The sequence below is a fragment of the Magnolia sinica genome, chromosome 8 (genome assembly GCF_029962835.1).
Source record: "Magnolia sinica isolate HGM2019 chromosome 8, MsV1, whole genome shotgun sequence".
Taxonomy (NCBI): Eukaryota; Viridiplantae; Streptophyta; class Magnoliopsida; order Magnoliales; family Magnoliaceae; genus Magnolia; species Magnolia sinica.
In genome coordinates, this window is record NC_080580.1 from 84758710 (window position 1) to 84775791 (window position 17082).

Below are 17082 nucleotides of genomic sequence, written 5' to 3' on the forward strand. Positions count from 1 at the left end.
CTCCAAATTCTAAGGGCAAAATCGGATGGTTGACATTATCCATTCGGTGTGATTTTTGGGTCACGATCCATCCAAAATTTAGGCTAGCGATTTGGATGGTCTGGATCACTGTACAGCTATGCATGTGTTTGGGTGTAAGATGCACCACCATTCATAAAAATGGTGCCTAAAAATCACATGAATTTGGACTTGCCGTTGAGTACAATTTAAGCAGGCTGGAACCACCCCAAAGCTTCGCAGGTTAAGCTTAACCTACAACGCTATGTCTGGGTCCCTACATGATCTGTTCATGACATCCAGTCCATCCATCGTGTGGGCCCCATCATTTAATATCTGTAATGAAAAATTAGACTACTTAAAATCATACGTGTGCCACACTACAAAGAACAGTTGGGATAGGGATAGCCACCATTTAAAACTTCCAGATTGTGTTTGGTGACGACATTATTTTGTATATACCATCTAATCCATTCATAAGATGGTTCCTTCAGAATGAATAAACAAATCATAAAATTAGATCATTTCAAAATTCAATTGGGCCTCACCCATGTGATTTTATAGGTTTTAGTTATGATTTGACTGGTGTGGTCCAACTGAGTTTTGGATCAACCTGAGATTTCGGAACCAACAATAACGTGATTGTATGGACAGGATGGAAATGTTAGATGTCATGTGCACATCACTATGGCCTCACACATCGCCTCATAGATTAAGCTTAACCTACAAAACTCTGTAGTGACAATGGTTTCCCAATCGTTCATTTTTCCCATAAAAGTACGTCTCACCTGATCAGATCAATGGCGTAATTTTTAATTCCAATCTATGTAAAAAATTTAATTACCTAACGACTGGTTCTGATCATGTGCTCGTGTGCCCTTCTGGCACGTGTGCCGCGAATCGCCTCTTTAATCTCTACCTCGCGCGAATCGCTACAGAACTCCGTAAAATCTTATTTAAATGTGTCCGAAAAATCGTTGGGCAGCCACTGCTCTGCGTAAGAAGAGTTTGAAAGAAGGCCAACGGACACTACTTCTCTCCTTCCCAAAATACCCTTCCCGGTATTTTCTTCTATTCCCTTTTTGCTCCTCCCAATTTCCGTTGTCTTCTCCGAAATTTAGTTGCAATTTCAATCTCACTCAGTTAAAAGAAATCTTTCTTTATAATCTTGCCATGACCCCATAAAACTGGAATTTCTAGATTTACAGCCGTTTGGATCTTCTTCTGCTTCTGAAACTTGTACTACGGTATTTTCTGCTGTTTTCTTCGATTTTGATTTTATTTTACTGGTTTTTTTGGGTTATTGATTAAATGTGAATTGTTTGGAGATGGGTTTTCGTCGAAATTAGTTTTTGTTTTGTCAATTGGGAGATTTTTTATTTTCAGATAACTCTGGATTATTGTTTAAATGGGTGTTCGTTGAAATTAGATTATATTTCGTTGATTGGGAGATGTCTAGTTTTAGATAACCCTGGATTACTGATTAGATGTGAATATCTTGGAAATGGGTTTTTGTCTAAGTTAGATTCTGTTTTGTCGATTGGGATTTTTCTAGTTCTTAGATAATCCATTGGCGGTTTATAGTATATTCTCTGCCAACTGATTATATAAAACTAGAAACATCCCAATCATCCGATCGATGAACAGAATCTAATTTCAACGAAAACCCATTTCCAAACATTGAAGTATCTTGCCAACCCCAATTAGTTAGGATAAGGCCTAGATGATGATACTTTATAATATGGTTATGTTTAATTGCTTCATTTTTCAATGATTTTATACGATTAATAGGAAATTCAGCGTGATCGAATCATATCTCGTTGCAGTGATATATCACTAGTTTGATATTTTGTATGATGATATTGTACCTTATCTTTCAATTCATGTAGCATGTACATGTACGAATTCTATAAAGTGAGCTTTATTGATCAACAGTCTAGATTACCCTAAGTGTTAGTTAGTGTGATCAGGAGTACCAATGGACCCCACTCAGTTCTGATGCATCTAAAATCATGTAAGCAGCGGTGCACTACAACTATGTCACACACAGTGTTCTAGTTGGACCAGGATTACCAAATTCGTACATATATAGGTATGCGCGTGCTTCCACATATATGGATAGACATACTGCTACAACTTGGGTTAAGGTCAACTTGAACCCAACTGGCACAAACTGAGTTCAGGTCAAATTGGTTGGGTTGTTAGGGTCCTTGGGTTAGGGTTGGAATACTCCGGTCGGTTTTGAAATCGAGTTGGATTTGGGTTGAGCAAATTCAGGTTAGTTTAGATTGGGTTGGGAATAATCACATGTATTTGGGTGAGGTCGGGTCAATTTAGGGTCGAATATAGAGGAATCCTCTTGAGGTTGGCTCAGGCTCAAGTTGACCCTCGGCCCACCTTATTTTCACCCCTACATAGACATGTAGGAGTGTAGCTCTGCAAGATCAAATTCTAAACGGTAGGAGTGAAATATTGCTAGTTAGATATTTTTGATCTTGACATTATATCTTACTAGTGGATATATTGCATGTGGGGGGAGAGGAAGCAGTTTGCAAGACATGGGGGAGAGGGGTGGAGCCGTTGTAAATTGTGGGGAGTGATTGATACTCTGGCAAAGTGATGGTTGATACGCAGGTACTATTAATTGTATACTTGGCATAATCAAACCATCCAAATCAAATGACTCACTTTAGATAGATCATAATCCAAAATCCAAATTTATTTTACAATCCTAACCTCTGATTAATTAGCATCCATATGTTGACTTAGGACCATCGATAGCTTTCATCTTGACCACACATTAAATATCCACAAATCAGTCATTTGAGAAATTATGTATGTAAATCAGGGCCTATGATTTTTATGCTTTAGTTTGAGTACATTCCATGCCACATGTCCAATCCCTTAGTGCCTGGATATTTGAACTTTATCTTTTTATAAAATGCAGGAAGTGTCTAATAGAAGACAGATTGTTGGTTTCCTTCTAAGTTACCTCATGATCATATCATCATCTAAGCCTTATCCCAACTAATTGGGATTGGAAAATTACCTAAATACTCCTTTTTTTTTTGGTTTAAAACCCTTCTCATGTTCTTCAATAATGCAAATTGCCAAGTTTATGTTTCTCAAAAAACTAATTGCAAGGAAAGGCTGGTCTGGGCTACTTGTGTTATATATAGTAGAAGTAGCGCAATTCGTATAGCATGTACATACATATGTACTTCCACATTTGCATTCATACATTTTTGTGCAGATAAATGAGCATACAAACAAGGAATGATGGGCTGGTGGTTAATACCATAGCAATGGTGCTGGATTCTGTACTACCAAAATTGCAGCCCACCTTAGATTGGTCATATGCCGAAGTTTAGATTTACTAGAAAAAATCTCGACGTTTGATTAATGGATATTGGTTTGTTGAATTAGGGCATTTGATTACTTTTCAGTTTTATTGTTTGTTAGATTTTGGTCAATCAAGTTGGGAGTTAGGACATACTTCTGGTCTAATTTTCAGTTACACGCCATGGGTAAGATAGGAAGGTGACTTGACTTGATGACTAGGTCGAGACTCGACTGACTTGATTCAGCTCAACTTGGCTCACTAAGACTCAACAATATTAAAATTAAACACTATCTAGTTAACTCCAATTCAACTTGACTCAATTGAGTTTTGAGTCCGTTTGAGCTTTATGGTTCGTAAACCATGAGCATGGTTTAAAGACTTGGTGACTCGACCTGACTCGTCTAGCCCTGAGTCAAGCCGTGACCTTCCAAAGTCGGGGCTGAATCGGCCCGGGTCACCCAAGTCGGGGTGACTTGAGGTACCAAACTGGATCGGGTCAGATAGATTCTGAAGCAACTTGATGAGTCGCATCAGACTCATCCCAGTCTTAAAACCATGAGCATAAGTGGCATTAAAGTTTTCTTATCATATTGATCTAACCTTTTGTCTCTGTTTGTAGAATTTTTTTGTGGCAGCTAGAGGTTGAGGGGTGTATGGAAGAGAGGGAAATAAATAAAAGCACACTTAAAGATAGGCTTAAGACGTGTTATAATGTCGTTATCTGTAAGGTGATATTCGCACCTTATTGGTGGTTAAACTAGTTTGCAAGAGGGATACAACAAATCTGCCTCCAGGATACAATAAGCCTCCTCTTCTAAATCAGAGAAATGTGGACTTCAGCGTGCAAAACCAAATAACCGCACCCCGAACACACTTTTGCAGCATACACCCCTGACTTCTTTATATTTGCAGTTTACTCCCTAATTTCTTTTTTGTTTGCAGTTTAGTGCTTAAAATTTCTACAACTTTTCAAAACTATCCAAAACAATAGTGCAGAAGAAGATGAAGAGAAGAGATTGCAATAGACTATTGTTTTCTACAATGACACAAAGATGGGTTTTTATAGACCAACAAGGGAATCTACACTCTCTTTCATGAATGACAACTCTGCACCAAGATTTTAAATTTAAAAAATCAATTTATTGACTAAGAGTTGTTGTGATTAACAATCAAAGGGTCACCAAGAATCACCAAAAGCTACATCTTTTTTACTCTCCAGTTTTTATGTTTGAAAAAATCCAACAATTTTTTCATTTAAAAAAGAAGGAAAAACCGAACAATCCCCCGTTGTTTTCCAAAATTAAGAGATCATAGTATGTAAGAAAGATATGTGCATGAGAGAAGGTGTCTTGTAAATGTGAACATTCACTTAGTGTAGAAACATCAAAGTTGCATTAGAATCTTTGGTGACCATGGTCTTAAACCAAGTATTCTATGTCACACAATTGGATATGTCACACACATATTTTCAATTGCCATGGTTTCTAAAATCAATAGCACATTAACGACCTTGTACTCAATCCTGGATTAATGAGTTCATGAGAGTGGCCAAAACTCTTAAACATCAGAAAACAACCCTACTTCCAATACTCATATAGGTGAGTCCTTACGAATACCCTTGAAATAATAACACCCTTGAGAGGACTTATTAAAAGTAAATGCCCATCCTCCTTTTAATCATTACAGTTACCTAAAACTGTACATACATCCAGAAATGGGATAGATAAGAAAACATACAATATTGCTTCAACCACTTCTTGTGCAATACTTTGCCCATTGAACCTATTAATTTTGATGTTCTACTATCCACTAAATTCTGGATGAACCGCACATACTGAATTATTATAACACAATCATCAAGTAGTCGATGCATAAAACTATGCCTTAGACTAATGTGTCTAGATTTCCCATTATTAGTCTTGTTATATGCCTTTGACATTGCCGCTTCACTGTTACAGTAGATAGAACCAAGTGCAAAAGGTCTTACCAATAACGGTATTTTTAATAACAGGTTTCACAACCATTCTACCTCTTTATTATTGGTTGCCAAAGCTATGAACATATTGAGATATGCAATAATGCTTCTTGGATTCCCAAGAAATGATGACTCCTCCAAGTGTAAAAACCCATCCAGTGGTAGACTTGGATTCATTCGAATCGGTGATCCAACTTGTATCACTATACCCTTCAAGTACACTAGGCTTATAAAAAAAGGTGCAAGTCATATGTAATTGTTTTCTTGAAGTATCTAAGTATTCTATCTAAGTACTTCGGACAATTCACATAGGCTTGCAATGAGAAAGAACATGCATATATGCATATAGACAAATACATGCAGAACTGTCATTGTTAGCTCAACTAAGCAATTCTGCAATTGTTATGTTGCTTATTAGCGAATCTTCCTTGCAGCCATTATGGGTGTGAGAGTGGGGCTTTTGTTTCTTCTAGTGTTGGGTGTCGGCTGCATGTATACAGATGCTAGAAGTTTGGTGATCTCTGATTCTTCGGGTAAGTTTCAAGACCGTTATTCTACGGATGGTTTTCTTTCTATTAGATAGTTTGGTCTGATCCCTTTGTCAAGATTTTCTCAATTGTGAGCTAGAATTTAAATGTAATTAGTATATATTTCATTCTTGTTTCTAGTAACAGTCTTAAGCGCCTCTTTGGTTGTGAGCTAACACTGATCGAATCATATAGGAATGGTTTTCAATTTCATTTGAGTGGGATGAAAGGAAGTGAATTGGTATAGAGCGCACTTTTACATCATTCCCACTTCTGTTGGGTAGTCTTAGATAAACCAAATGCCTTTTTTCTTATTCAGGCATACTAAGGGTCCGTTTGGAGCCTTTGGACACACTTCCTAAAAGGGGGTTTAAGCTTTGCTTCTTTGGTCTTTTGGAATGCTTTCAGAATGAGAGTATCTCAGCGGTGATGGTCTCTAGGAAGGCAAAACTCTATGTAATGGAATGGGCCTCTTGTATAAGATATGTGTTGGGAGCCACAAAGCAAACCTCGAATTCGAATCACACAAACGATAAATAAATGCAAACAATAAAGAACATACGAATTTATGTGGAAAAACCGTTGCGGGAAAAAAACCACGACACAAAGTGACAATCCACTATGAAAATGAATTATAAGAGATAGAATTGACTTATAAATGCGAAAAACCAATCTCAAAACCCTAGCTCTCCTTTAGAACATGTCCTTGTTCACTTAAAGATTTTTCCTAATCCTGCATTACACCCATTAGTGGTACACCTAGAATAGGAAATAAATCGTGCAATTACGCAAAACCGCGTACGTCGTCGATCTAACCATCGATCGACCAACCCTCAATTGATCAAGCTTCCATGTTCAATCAATCAAATATGCTCAAAAGTGTCCAGAGAGTTAATTTGATTTTTTTGAATTTTCTCGATCGATCGAACCCAGATGGTCAATCGATCAAAACTACTAAAAACTATCCAGTAAGCAAACTCATATATTCGGGTTATTATCAATCGATCGAACTAGACGGTCAATTGATCGAAATCCCTTGTTCCAGCATAGATTGGAGACAACAATTTCATCAATCTCCATGCTCCATTGCTTCAAGCTGCTATCACCATCTCTAATCATCCCCGTCATAGTATCAACATCGTCGTCGCTTTTCTTGTACACTCCGTCTTCATTACACCTTTGCCAATCCCAGAGAAGTAGAACATAATCTGAACTTCTCTGCAGGAACTACCTTCATAATCATATCTGTCGAATTCATGCTCATGTGGATCTTCTCAAGAGTAACACTGCCTTCCTTAAGCACCCGTTAGATAAAATGATGGCGAACATTAATATGTTTACTTCTAGAATGGTAAACCGAGTTTTTCTCCATATTGATAGTGCTTTTGCTGTCACAATTCACGGGCACGACATCCTACTAAAGACCCAACTCATTCATCATTCCTCTCAACTAAACAACTTCTTTGAATGCCTCTGTCACTGTCATATACTCAGCTTCGGTTGTGGAAAGAGTAACCACAGACTGAAGCTTTGACATCCAATTGATTGCTTCGCCCGCTAATACAAACAAGTAACTGGAAGTCAACCGTTTATTGTCCATGTTTCCCGTGAAATCAGAATCCACATAGCCTAGAAGTTTGTCCTCTAATTTTTCGAATTCCAAGACATTGTCCTTCGTACCCCGTAGATACTGAGGTAGCCATTTCATTGTCTCCCAATGTTGCTTGCCAGTGTTTGACATGTATCTTCTTACAACACCGACTGCATCTGAAATATCTGGTCTTATAGAGACCATGATATACATCAAACTGCCAACTACACTCGAGTAGGGCACATGAGACATAAACTATTTTTCTTTATATGTAGTAGGATATTACTTTGAAGAAAGCCAAAAGTGAACAGCATGGGGTGTGCTAACCGGTTTAACCTTGTCCATCCCAAACTTGAGTAGGACCTTCTCAAGATATTCTTCCTGAGACAACCGTAGCCTGTTCCTCGCCCAATTTCAATGTATATAAATGTCGAGAATCCTCTTTGTAGCCCCTATATCTTTCATTTCGAATGTCCTTGATAGCAAAGCCTTCAATATATTGATCTTAGACATGTTATGACTAAAAATAAGCATTCATCAACATACGATACCAATATAATAAATTCTCCATCACTCAGTGATCTAAAGTAGACACAATGATTGAATTCACTTCTAGTAAACTGCTGACTCGTCATGAAAGAATTAAACTTTTTGTACCATTACCTAGGCGACTGTTTCAGGACGTACAACGACCTCCTCAACATGTAAACCTTATTCTCTGACCCCTGGACCTCGAACCCCTCTAGATACTTCATGTAAATCTTCTCTTTCGATTCCTCATGTAGGAAAGCAGCCTTCACATCCATTTATTCCAGTTCTCGATTGTAGTGGGCAACCAGTGCCAACACAAATCTAATAGATACATGCTTAACCACAGGTGCGAAAATCTCGCTAAAGTTGATACCCTCCTTCTATGCATAACCCTTCGTTACAAGTCTGGCCTTGTATCTATCATGTTTCTTCCGATAGATTCACTTACATCCGATCTCTTTGCGTCAAATGGGAAGCTCCACCAGCTCTCATGTCTCATTCTTGTACAAAGAATCCATCTCATCCTACATTGCCACCCCCCACTTCTTAACATCTGTCTTCCAATGCTTAGACAAATCCCATTCATCCATAATGAGAGTGAATGCAACATTTGAGTAATCTTTGTATCTCATCAGTAATACGCAATCTCTCAGTGGATTTCTCCTCACAGGTGGCTACTCCCCCTGCTCCTATACCTCTTCCTTCGGTTCGGATTCTTCCTATGTCTTACCCTTATCGATTTTAACATCAATTACCACAGATTTTTCTGTTTTCTTGTGTTCATCCTTGCATAACATGGAGTTCTCATCAAACCCGACATTACGGCTAATCTTGATCTTCTGTATGACTTGGTCATACAACCTGTATCCCTTCACACCATCACCATAACCGAAAAATGTACACTTATTTGCTCTTTAGTCTAGCTTATCTCTCTCAACCAAATACTCGCAGCCCTAAGTAGTCTACATCATAACCACTCCACACTTCTTCTGAAATTTTATAATCTATGGTCATAAACATGGACCAATTTACTGAGTAACAAGTCGTATTAACAGCCTTAGTCCATAGTTCCTTGCCCAATGCAACATTACTCAACATACTTCGGGCTTTCTAGGAGAATCCAGTTCATATATTCTGTCACACCATTCTGCTCTGGTGTATACCTTACTATACTGTGCCTCACTATCCCCTCATCTTTACAAAATTGATTGATTTCCCTAGAAATGAATTCTTCACCGCTGTTTATCCTTAGTATTTTCAACTCCGCCCTATTTGTTTTTCCATCATCGCCTTCAACATCTTGAATGTGACGAAAATATTGGATTTATGCTTCATGAAATAAATCCAAACTTTTCTAGAGTGATCTATGAATGTGACAAAAAACAATGATCCCCCTCCAAAAATAATAGGCGACGACCCTCATACATCCGAATGCACATAATCAAGCACACCTTTACTTATAGGTTTTTCAGACTTAAAAGACAATAATGATTATTTACCATATATGCAATGCTCACATACATCAAAATCAACACTTTTAAATGCAAGAATCAAACAACAACAAGAAAGTATCTTTATACCGCGCTCGCTCATGTGGCCTAGACATGCATGCCACAAATGTACTGATGTGGACTCTGCTACAAACGTTGCAGCTCGACCAAATACGGTATTCCCGACTAGCTTGTAAAGGTTACCGCTCCGTTGTACTTTCATAGTAATGAGTGCCCCCTTTGAAACCTTTAGGATACGATCAAATCCGGTGAACATGCACCCAAGTGCATTGAGAGCCCCCAAAGATAGCAGATTCTTCTTATGATCGGGAACGTGCCTCACATATGTCAGGATACATTCCATCCCATCAAACATCTTGATGGTACTAATCCAATATCAGCAACCTTTTAGTCAAAGTCACTGCCCATAAACACCGGGCTACCATTATACTCATTGTATGTGGTGAATCAACTCCTATGAGGGCACATGCGATACGATGCCTTCGAATCTAAAATCCACTCGTTACTAAGATACCCGGTTTTGGATGCGGTTAGTACGCACAACCACCTGCTTCCTCACTATATTCTGTTGCGTTGGCCTCCCTCGACGAATCATCTGTTTTATCTCCCTTCCGAGCTTTGGGGTTCCGACAATCCTTCTTCATATGCCCCAACTTTCCACAATTCTAGCACTATATCTTCCCTTTACCTTTCGACTTGGACCTAGATCGAGCCTTCCCACAAATAGTGTGTCATTAGAAGATCCTTCACTACCGTTTTTCTTTATCAACTGCTTTGATTGAAGGACTAAGATAATGGTCTCGACGTCCAAGATATCCCTACTATGACACAGAGTATCCACTAGATACTCGTAAGATTCCAGGAGAGATGTCAACATGATTAGGGCTTTATTTTCCTCATTCATTTTTATTACCTCCTCACTTGTCAACTTGTAAAGTAATTAATTAAACGTGCTAATGTGTTCATTAAGATCTTACCCTTCAGTCATCTTCATATTATAAAAAATTTTCTTCATATACAGATGATTACTGAGAGATTTTGTCATGTACAAACTTTCTAATTTTGTCCAAAGCCCTGCGGTGGTTGTCTGATTAAGGACATTATAGAGGACATCATCGGACAAGCATAATTGAATCGAGGTAATCGCCCTCTGTAAAAGTTATTCCCACTCTTCATCGTTCATAGTCGCAGGACACTTTGTTATACCAAGGAGTGCCTGTTGCAATCCTTGATGAACTAAAAGGCCTCTCATCTTTACCTTCCATAGTTCAAAATTATTTTTCCCAGTAAACTTCTGTCTCATACTTCACGTTCGATCCCTTCATCGCTTTGTTTCATATACAAACTCGAATCCCAATGTACAACTCTGATACCACTTGTTAGGAGCCACGAAAGCAAACCTCGATTTCGAATCACACAAGCGATATATAAATGCAAATAAAACAATCACAAAGAACACATGAATTTACGTGGATAAACTCTTACGGAGAAAAAAACCAAGCACAAAACAACAAACCATTATGAAAACAAATTTCAAGAGATAAAATCAACTTACAGATGTGAAAAACCAATCTCAAAACCCTAGCTCTCCTTCAGAACAAGTCCTCATTCACTTAAGATTACACAATCCCCGCAATTATGCAAAACTGCACGCGCCGTCGATGGAACCATCGATCGAGCAACCCTTGATCGATCGAGCATCCATGTTAGATCAATCGAACATGCTCAAAAGTGTCCAGAGAATTAATTTGATTTTTCTGAATTTTCCCGACCGGTCAAAACCAGATGGTCGATTGATCAAAACTACCAAAAACTGTCCAGCGAGCAAGCTCATATATTCGTGGTATTATCGATCGATTGAACCAGTCGGTCGTTTGATCTAAATCCCCTGTTCCAGCATAGATTGGAGACATCAATTTCAACAATATGAAGGATTGTTATTTTTCATTTTTTGTTTATGTTGTAGCTTTTGCACCATTTCGGCACTTTTCGTCAATAAAACAATGGTTATGTTTTTTTTTTTTTTTTTTTTAAAAGCTTGCTTTTTCTAGTCGACTCAGCAAAAACCAAGCGGAAGATTAGACGGGTGTTTTCAAAGTGCATCCAAAGGCACATCATCAACTGCCATTTGGATCAAAATAGCCTTAGGCTTCAAACACCCCTAGTGGAGGAGGGTGCATCCAAATGGGCCCTAAAGCTCTGAGTAGTTATTGGTTCTAGAGATTTTTTTTCCCTCGAATGAAGATGATAACTAAAACAATTTTGCATCAACGGACAGAATATCCTAATAGAATTATAGGTAATTTATTACTTGGTAGATGCCTCCTTTTTAAACAACTGCATTCTTGTCTGATTGTAGAATTCATTCTCTCCAACTGTTGTACTTATTGGCTATTTAGTAGATGCGTTTCTTGTTTAGTAACTTCATCTCTATTCATGTTTCAAGTAAAGACTTTGCAAATCCACAAAATGAGAGACCTTAAAAGGTAAAAGAAGCTACTTCATTGCAATAAATGCTCCCAAATTCATAGATTTGTAGCTTGATTCCCAAACAGTGGACTTTGGATTTTGTCAAATTCAAATCCAATGCAAACTCATGAATTTGATAAGTTCATGGATATAGAAAATTCATATTCTCATTTCTCTTACTCCAAACAGGGCCTTTTTGCGTTCATCAGTAGACACGTAATCATTTTCCAAATAAAAATACAGGCTATCCGAATTGTTTTCCCATTTAAAGCCCGCTGGAATTAAATCAATGATCTATGCTTCATGCTTCTAGTTGTGCAGATTAACTACCAGGAGCCGAATACCGAAAGTAATATTTCTAAACCTTATTCAAGGACTGGAAAATTGTGTGGATTGTGTGAGCAGTTCATTTCCCAGGCAACAGACTATCTCAATGAAAACAAGACCCAAACAGAGATCATCGACCGCTTTCACTCAGCCTGTTCTCAGTTGCATTCTCTCCAACATCAGGTACTCTCCCACATGCCATGTTGGCAACATGAAAATTCTTCCTTTTTCTTTTTATTTTCTTTTTTCAAATGACTGTGATAAGACAGATGTGGGGCCCACATGATTCATTAATAAAATCCAACCTGTACATCAGATGTGGTCGTCAATTGTACACGTGGCACCACCTTAAGCTTATGATAGTACAATCCTAATCCCATGTTTTGTGGCCTACAAATAGACGGTTAAAAAGAGAAACTATGGCATTGGTCCACTTTCAACTGAAGAAAGTCACAAGCTTTGGCGGACATGATCTTCCTAGCTGGGAGCTTTTTGGGGCTGGCGTTCTCCATCCCGGTTGGGGCAATGGGTGTAAACTACTATATGCGGAGTTGCAAAGGACCATGCTATGCATCGAGTATGGAGGTCAATGAACTGAATAAACGGCATACCTGATTGGGACGTCACCGCTGTAGGCTTGATGCCGTAGTCTTCTGCACCTTACACCCTTAGAGAAGCACATGGATGGGAATGGAAGCTTCTGTTATATGTATGATTGGGGACCCAGCCCTGTTTATATAATCTAGAGGGTTGAGGAGTTTGAAACCCATCGAAACTCCTCTCACTAAGGCTCCACATGAATTTGGTAATCCTAGTTCAACTAAAACTATGTGTATCACAGTTGTAGCACACCACTCCTTGCATGATTTTAGACGTATCACAACTTAGTGGAGTGGTATTCCTGATCACACTATCCAACCCTTAGGACAATCCAGACCGTTGATCAATAAGGTCCACATTACAGAATTCTTACAATGGGATCAATGGAACATTGAGCCACACTTGTCAGACTATATTATATAATCTTCAACCTTGAGTGTCCTCTGCAATTGGAGCATTCCAAGTGAATATTTATGGTTAAGAAAAGAAATACAGCAGTGGTCCACATTCAACTGAAAAATAAAAACCCTCAGATTGGATGGCTGGATCTTCTTGGATCATGGGGCATCCATGGTAGGACCCATGAATCAATGATCTGGGTCGCTGAACTGTGGACCCCACTTGTACATCCACAGTAGGACCCACGAGATCAAGTTGGTTTCCTTCTGTCGTTTATGTTCATCATTCATGGATCGCTGAACTGTGGGCCCCACTTGTACATCCATGGTAGGGCCCATGAGATCAAGTTGGTTTCCTTCTGTTGTTTATCTTCATCTTGTAACTTCAATGCTACTCTCTTACCATCTCTTTTCCTTAACGATTATTTCCACAGTGCGTCAGATTGGTGGACTATTATCTCCCTCTTTTCTTCATAGAGATTGCCACAATACGTCCTGAGGATTTCTGCAATAAGGTCAATCTTTGTGAGGACAAGGCAGTCTTTCTTCCACAACAATCTCAAGGTAGCTGCAATCTCTGCCATAATGCTGTAAATGAAGTTCTAACGAAGCTGAAAGATCCTGATACTCAGGTAAGCTTAATGTTCTCTCTGCTGAGAATGCAATATTCGATGTTCTTGTTTTCTTTTGAAGTGGGGGCCACACATCTATCACTTGCAACACTAAAAATCACAAATAGATGAGAGTTCATAAATGAAATTAGCTAGAAATGTATTCAAGTTCAACCTTCTCAGTGACGGTTGTTCTTTTTCTCTTACCTCTATCTGTTACTTCATTAAGTTTCAAAAGATATCTTGAAGATGGGCCAGTCATTTGAAAGTGTGTGGCCACAGTTCTCTGATTATACCTGCATTTCTTACTGCTGGCTGGATGCCTAACTGTTTGTGTTGCTATCTGTCCAGCTAGAGATAATCCATCTGCTTCTCAAGGTATGTGAGAGGGTGGAGCGCTATCTGAAGAAGGTAAGCACTTCAAGAGTAATTTGAATATTGTAGAAATGCTTTAAAGCTAGATAAGGATATTTGACAATTCCACATGCGGGTATCAAGCTGAGATATAAGCCGTCCATCAGGTGGGTCCCATTGTGCAGTAACCATGCCTGAAAATCAGGCTGGTCTACTCTTCATGTGGTCCATGATGTTAGAAACAACTAAATGAGTTAGGAGAACCTGGCCAAGTTCTTTGTAGTACTGTTCATTTGTTTTATCAACAGCGGCCCACCTGGTCAGTGGACCATATGATTTTGGGGCAAGGGAATCAACATGGTTGGTCCCACCTGCTAGATGGCTTTGTTTTCTCACATGTGTGTTGTTGGGGGACCGCGGAAGCACATGGAGATGAATCAAGCAAATTATTCCAATCGCACAATCAAGTCCAATCACAAACACTCTGAATTTAACGTGGAAAAACCCTTGTGGGAAAAAACCACAGCACAAAGTGACAGTAATGCACTATGAAAGCAGAAAATTATAAGTGATAGAGATTACCCAATCCAACCAAGCCTCGAATCACCCTAAGCTGTGCCCTTAAAACCCTATAACGAATTAGAAAGCTCTGAGATATCCCATATTCCTGATTGCCCCCATATATATATATATCCTCTATGAGAATCACAATCGAAATAGGAAACAAATCCCTCACACAACTCTGTGTAACTCTGCGTGATCATTTGATGGCATCGACAGACTGTCGATGCCATCAAACATCTTCGATGTCATTGAACTAAACACCAAAATGTTCCAGCGATAAGACATGGATTTTCCGGATTTTTCTGATTGCATTGAGCAGCCTTTGATGGCATTGAATTCTGCTCGATGACATTGAGTTGCCATCGACAGACCTGTTGATTTTCAAATTTAAGACATCAACAACATGTGCCACGTTGGAAAATGTTTTGGCATGTAGATGGGCAACCTTATGCATGTAGGAATAGCAGACCTCTACTTACATAGACCGCCTCAATTTCCATGATTAACAAAAGGGTGTCAGGAAGATAGAGATAATCTTCGCCCAAGCAAAATGTCATTTTCTGTTCGGTCAGCAACTGTTCAGGTGGGCCCAACTTTCTCTGATCCAGACCACTCGTCTGGCAGGCTGTGTCATGAATGCACCATGCTGCGCGTGAAATCTCCTCCATTGAAATTCAGCCATAGGATCAGTGGATATTCTTCCCAGTGTATGTGGACTAGTGGCTAGAACATTCATTTGCATGCCACCAATCAAACAGTTAATATTCCCTGATGGAGGAGAGTGTTATGGCGTGGACCATCCATAGTGGGAAACTAGATGAATGGTGTGGATCACCAATAGAAAGGACCCCACTTGGACAGTTGGACCAAACAAAAAATGCCTTGTGTTATGGGAACCAGATTCTTACAGCTTATTGTAACAAAACCGAAGTCAGTCTGTCATTTTACCGAAGTACCCATATTGTGAAACTGGGTCTGTGATTCAGTAATCCAAACCGTTGATCTGATGGACCTCATGCGAGGGATGATCCAAAACTGTAGGGTCTCCTTTTTAAAAATAAAATAAAATCATCACATCCATACTTTATGTTAACCATCCCTTTTGTAATCCACTGATCAAAAGATTAGGATCTTATGAATCTGGGAGGTTTTGGGACATCTCCTATCCAGTGCGACCCATCAGATCTATGGTCTAGCTAATTGGATATGAAATGGGTCAATCAGGTAATCTTATGTGTTGCATTACTAGTACAAACACACCCTTGCTTTTTAAGCCATTGGATTTCGACTAAAGTGTGACCATAACATGGCACCCTCCTTTCAACACTGAGGTCTTGGTATCGATCCCTAGTGGGGGTGGCTAACAGTGATGTGTGAACTGACAGTGGGGTGTACTAACAAGCTAACCAAAAAAAAAAACAAAAAAAAAACATGGCATATGTGTGATATGATGATTTAAAAGCTAAGATATTAAATCATTCGATTGCACAAAAATTGTAATTTCAAAATGCTGAGGTTACACACCAATGTCCTTGATTAACTGCAACATCAACATGTCAAAATCGCACTTAAGTTTAATCCAACGGCTTAAATGTTAGGATGTATAGTAGCTAACGATGCATATTAATGCACTATCAAAACCATTTAATCAAGTGGATTGGTCCCTAGATTTAGCCATCTGATGACAGTTCCCTCTTTTTCTTCATGCAAATTCCACAACAGTGTAGGAAGTTGGTTTTCGAGTACGGCCCACTGATCGTGATGAATGCAGAATGGTTCTTGGAGAGCCGAGATGTCTGCATTTCCATTCATGCCTGCAAAGCGACCAGCAGCGAAGAAGCATCCATGTTGGAAATGGTGGGGGGCAGCAGCTAAAATAGCTGAAAATGAAGAGGGATTTGTAATTTTGGGGAAGAAAGTTAATTATAGACAGTTTTTAGTTACATGTTAGTATCAATAATCTCCACTCTTCTCCCAATGTGTAGCATGAATGCAAGAACTTGTTCCTATGGTTGTAATCTACTGGGGCTTGTGAAATTGCTCAAATGGATGGTCTGTGATTGGTCTTGTATCTTCAACCGTTGGGGGGTACATGAGATTTTACACGTGTCTTGTTTCCACGTGTGAGCAAGAAACAATCATGCAATAACACTTTCTCCCCACTATTTTCTTCCTCTAATTTAAGGGCCCACATCATAATATCTGAGTGCATGTGTATGAATCATTACATTTTTCTTGAGTATCAAATAACTGGTTAGACTCCCAAGTGAAAAATGGGAGTGGA

General features: G+C 39.0%; 1 protein-coding gene across 1 annotated transcript; it reads left to right on the plus strand.

The window, feature by feature from the left end:
- The first annotated feature begins 972 nt into the window (after positions 1-972).
- Positions 973-16808, plus strand: LOC131253558 (uncharacterized). The gene is made up of 6 exons (XM_058254593.1): positions 973-1058; positions 5750-5848; positions 12258-12454; positions 13704-13901; positions 14232-14291; positions 16521-16808. The coding sequence occupies exons 2-6, from the start codon at positions 5755-5757 to the stop codon at positions 16671-16673; spliced, it is 702 nt and encodes a 233-aa protein (XP_058110576.1). The 5' UTR covers positions 973-1058; positions 5750-5754; the 3' UTR covers positions 16674-16808.
- Positions 16809-17082: the final 274 nt, after the last annotated feature.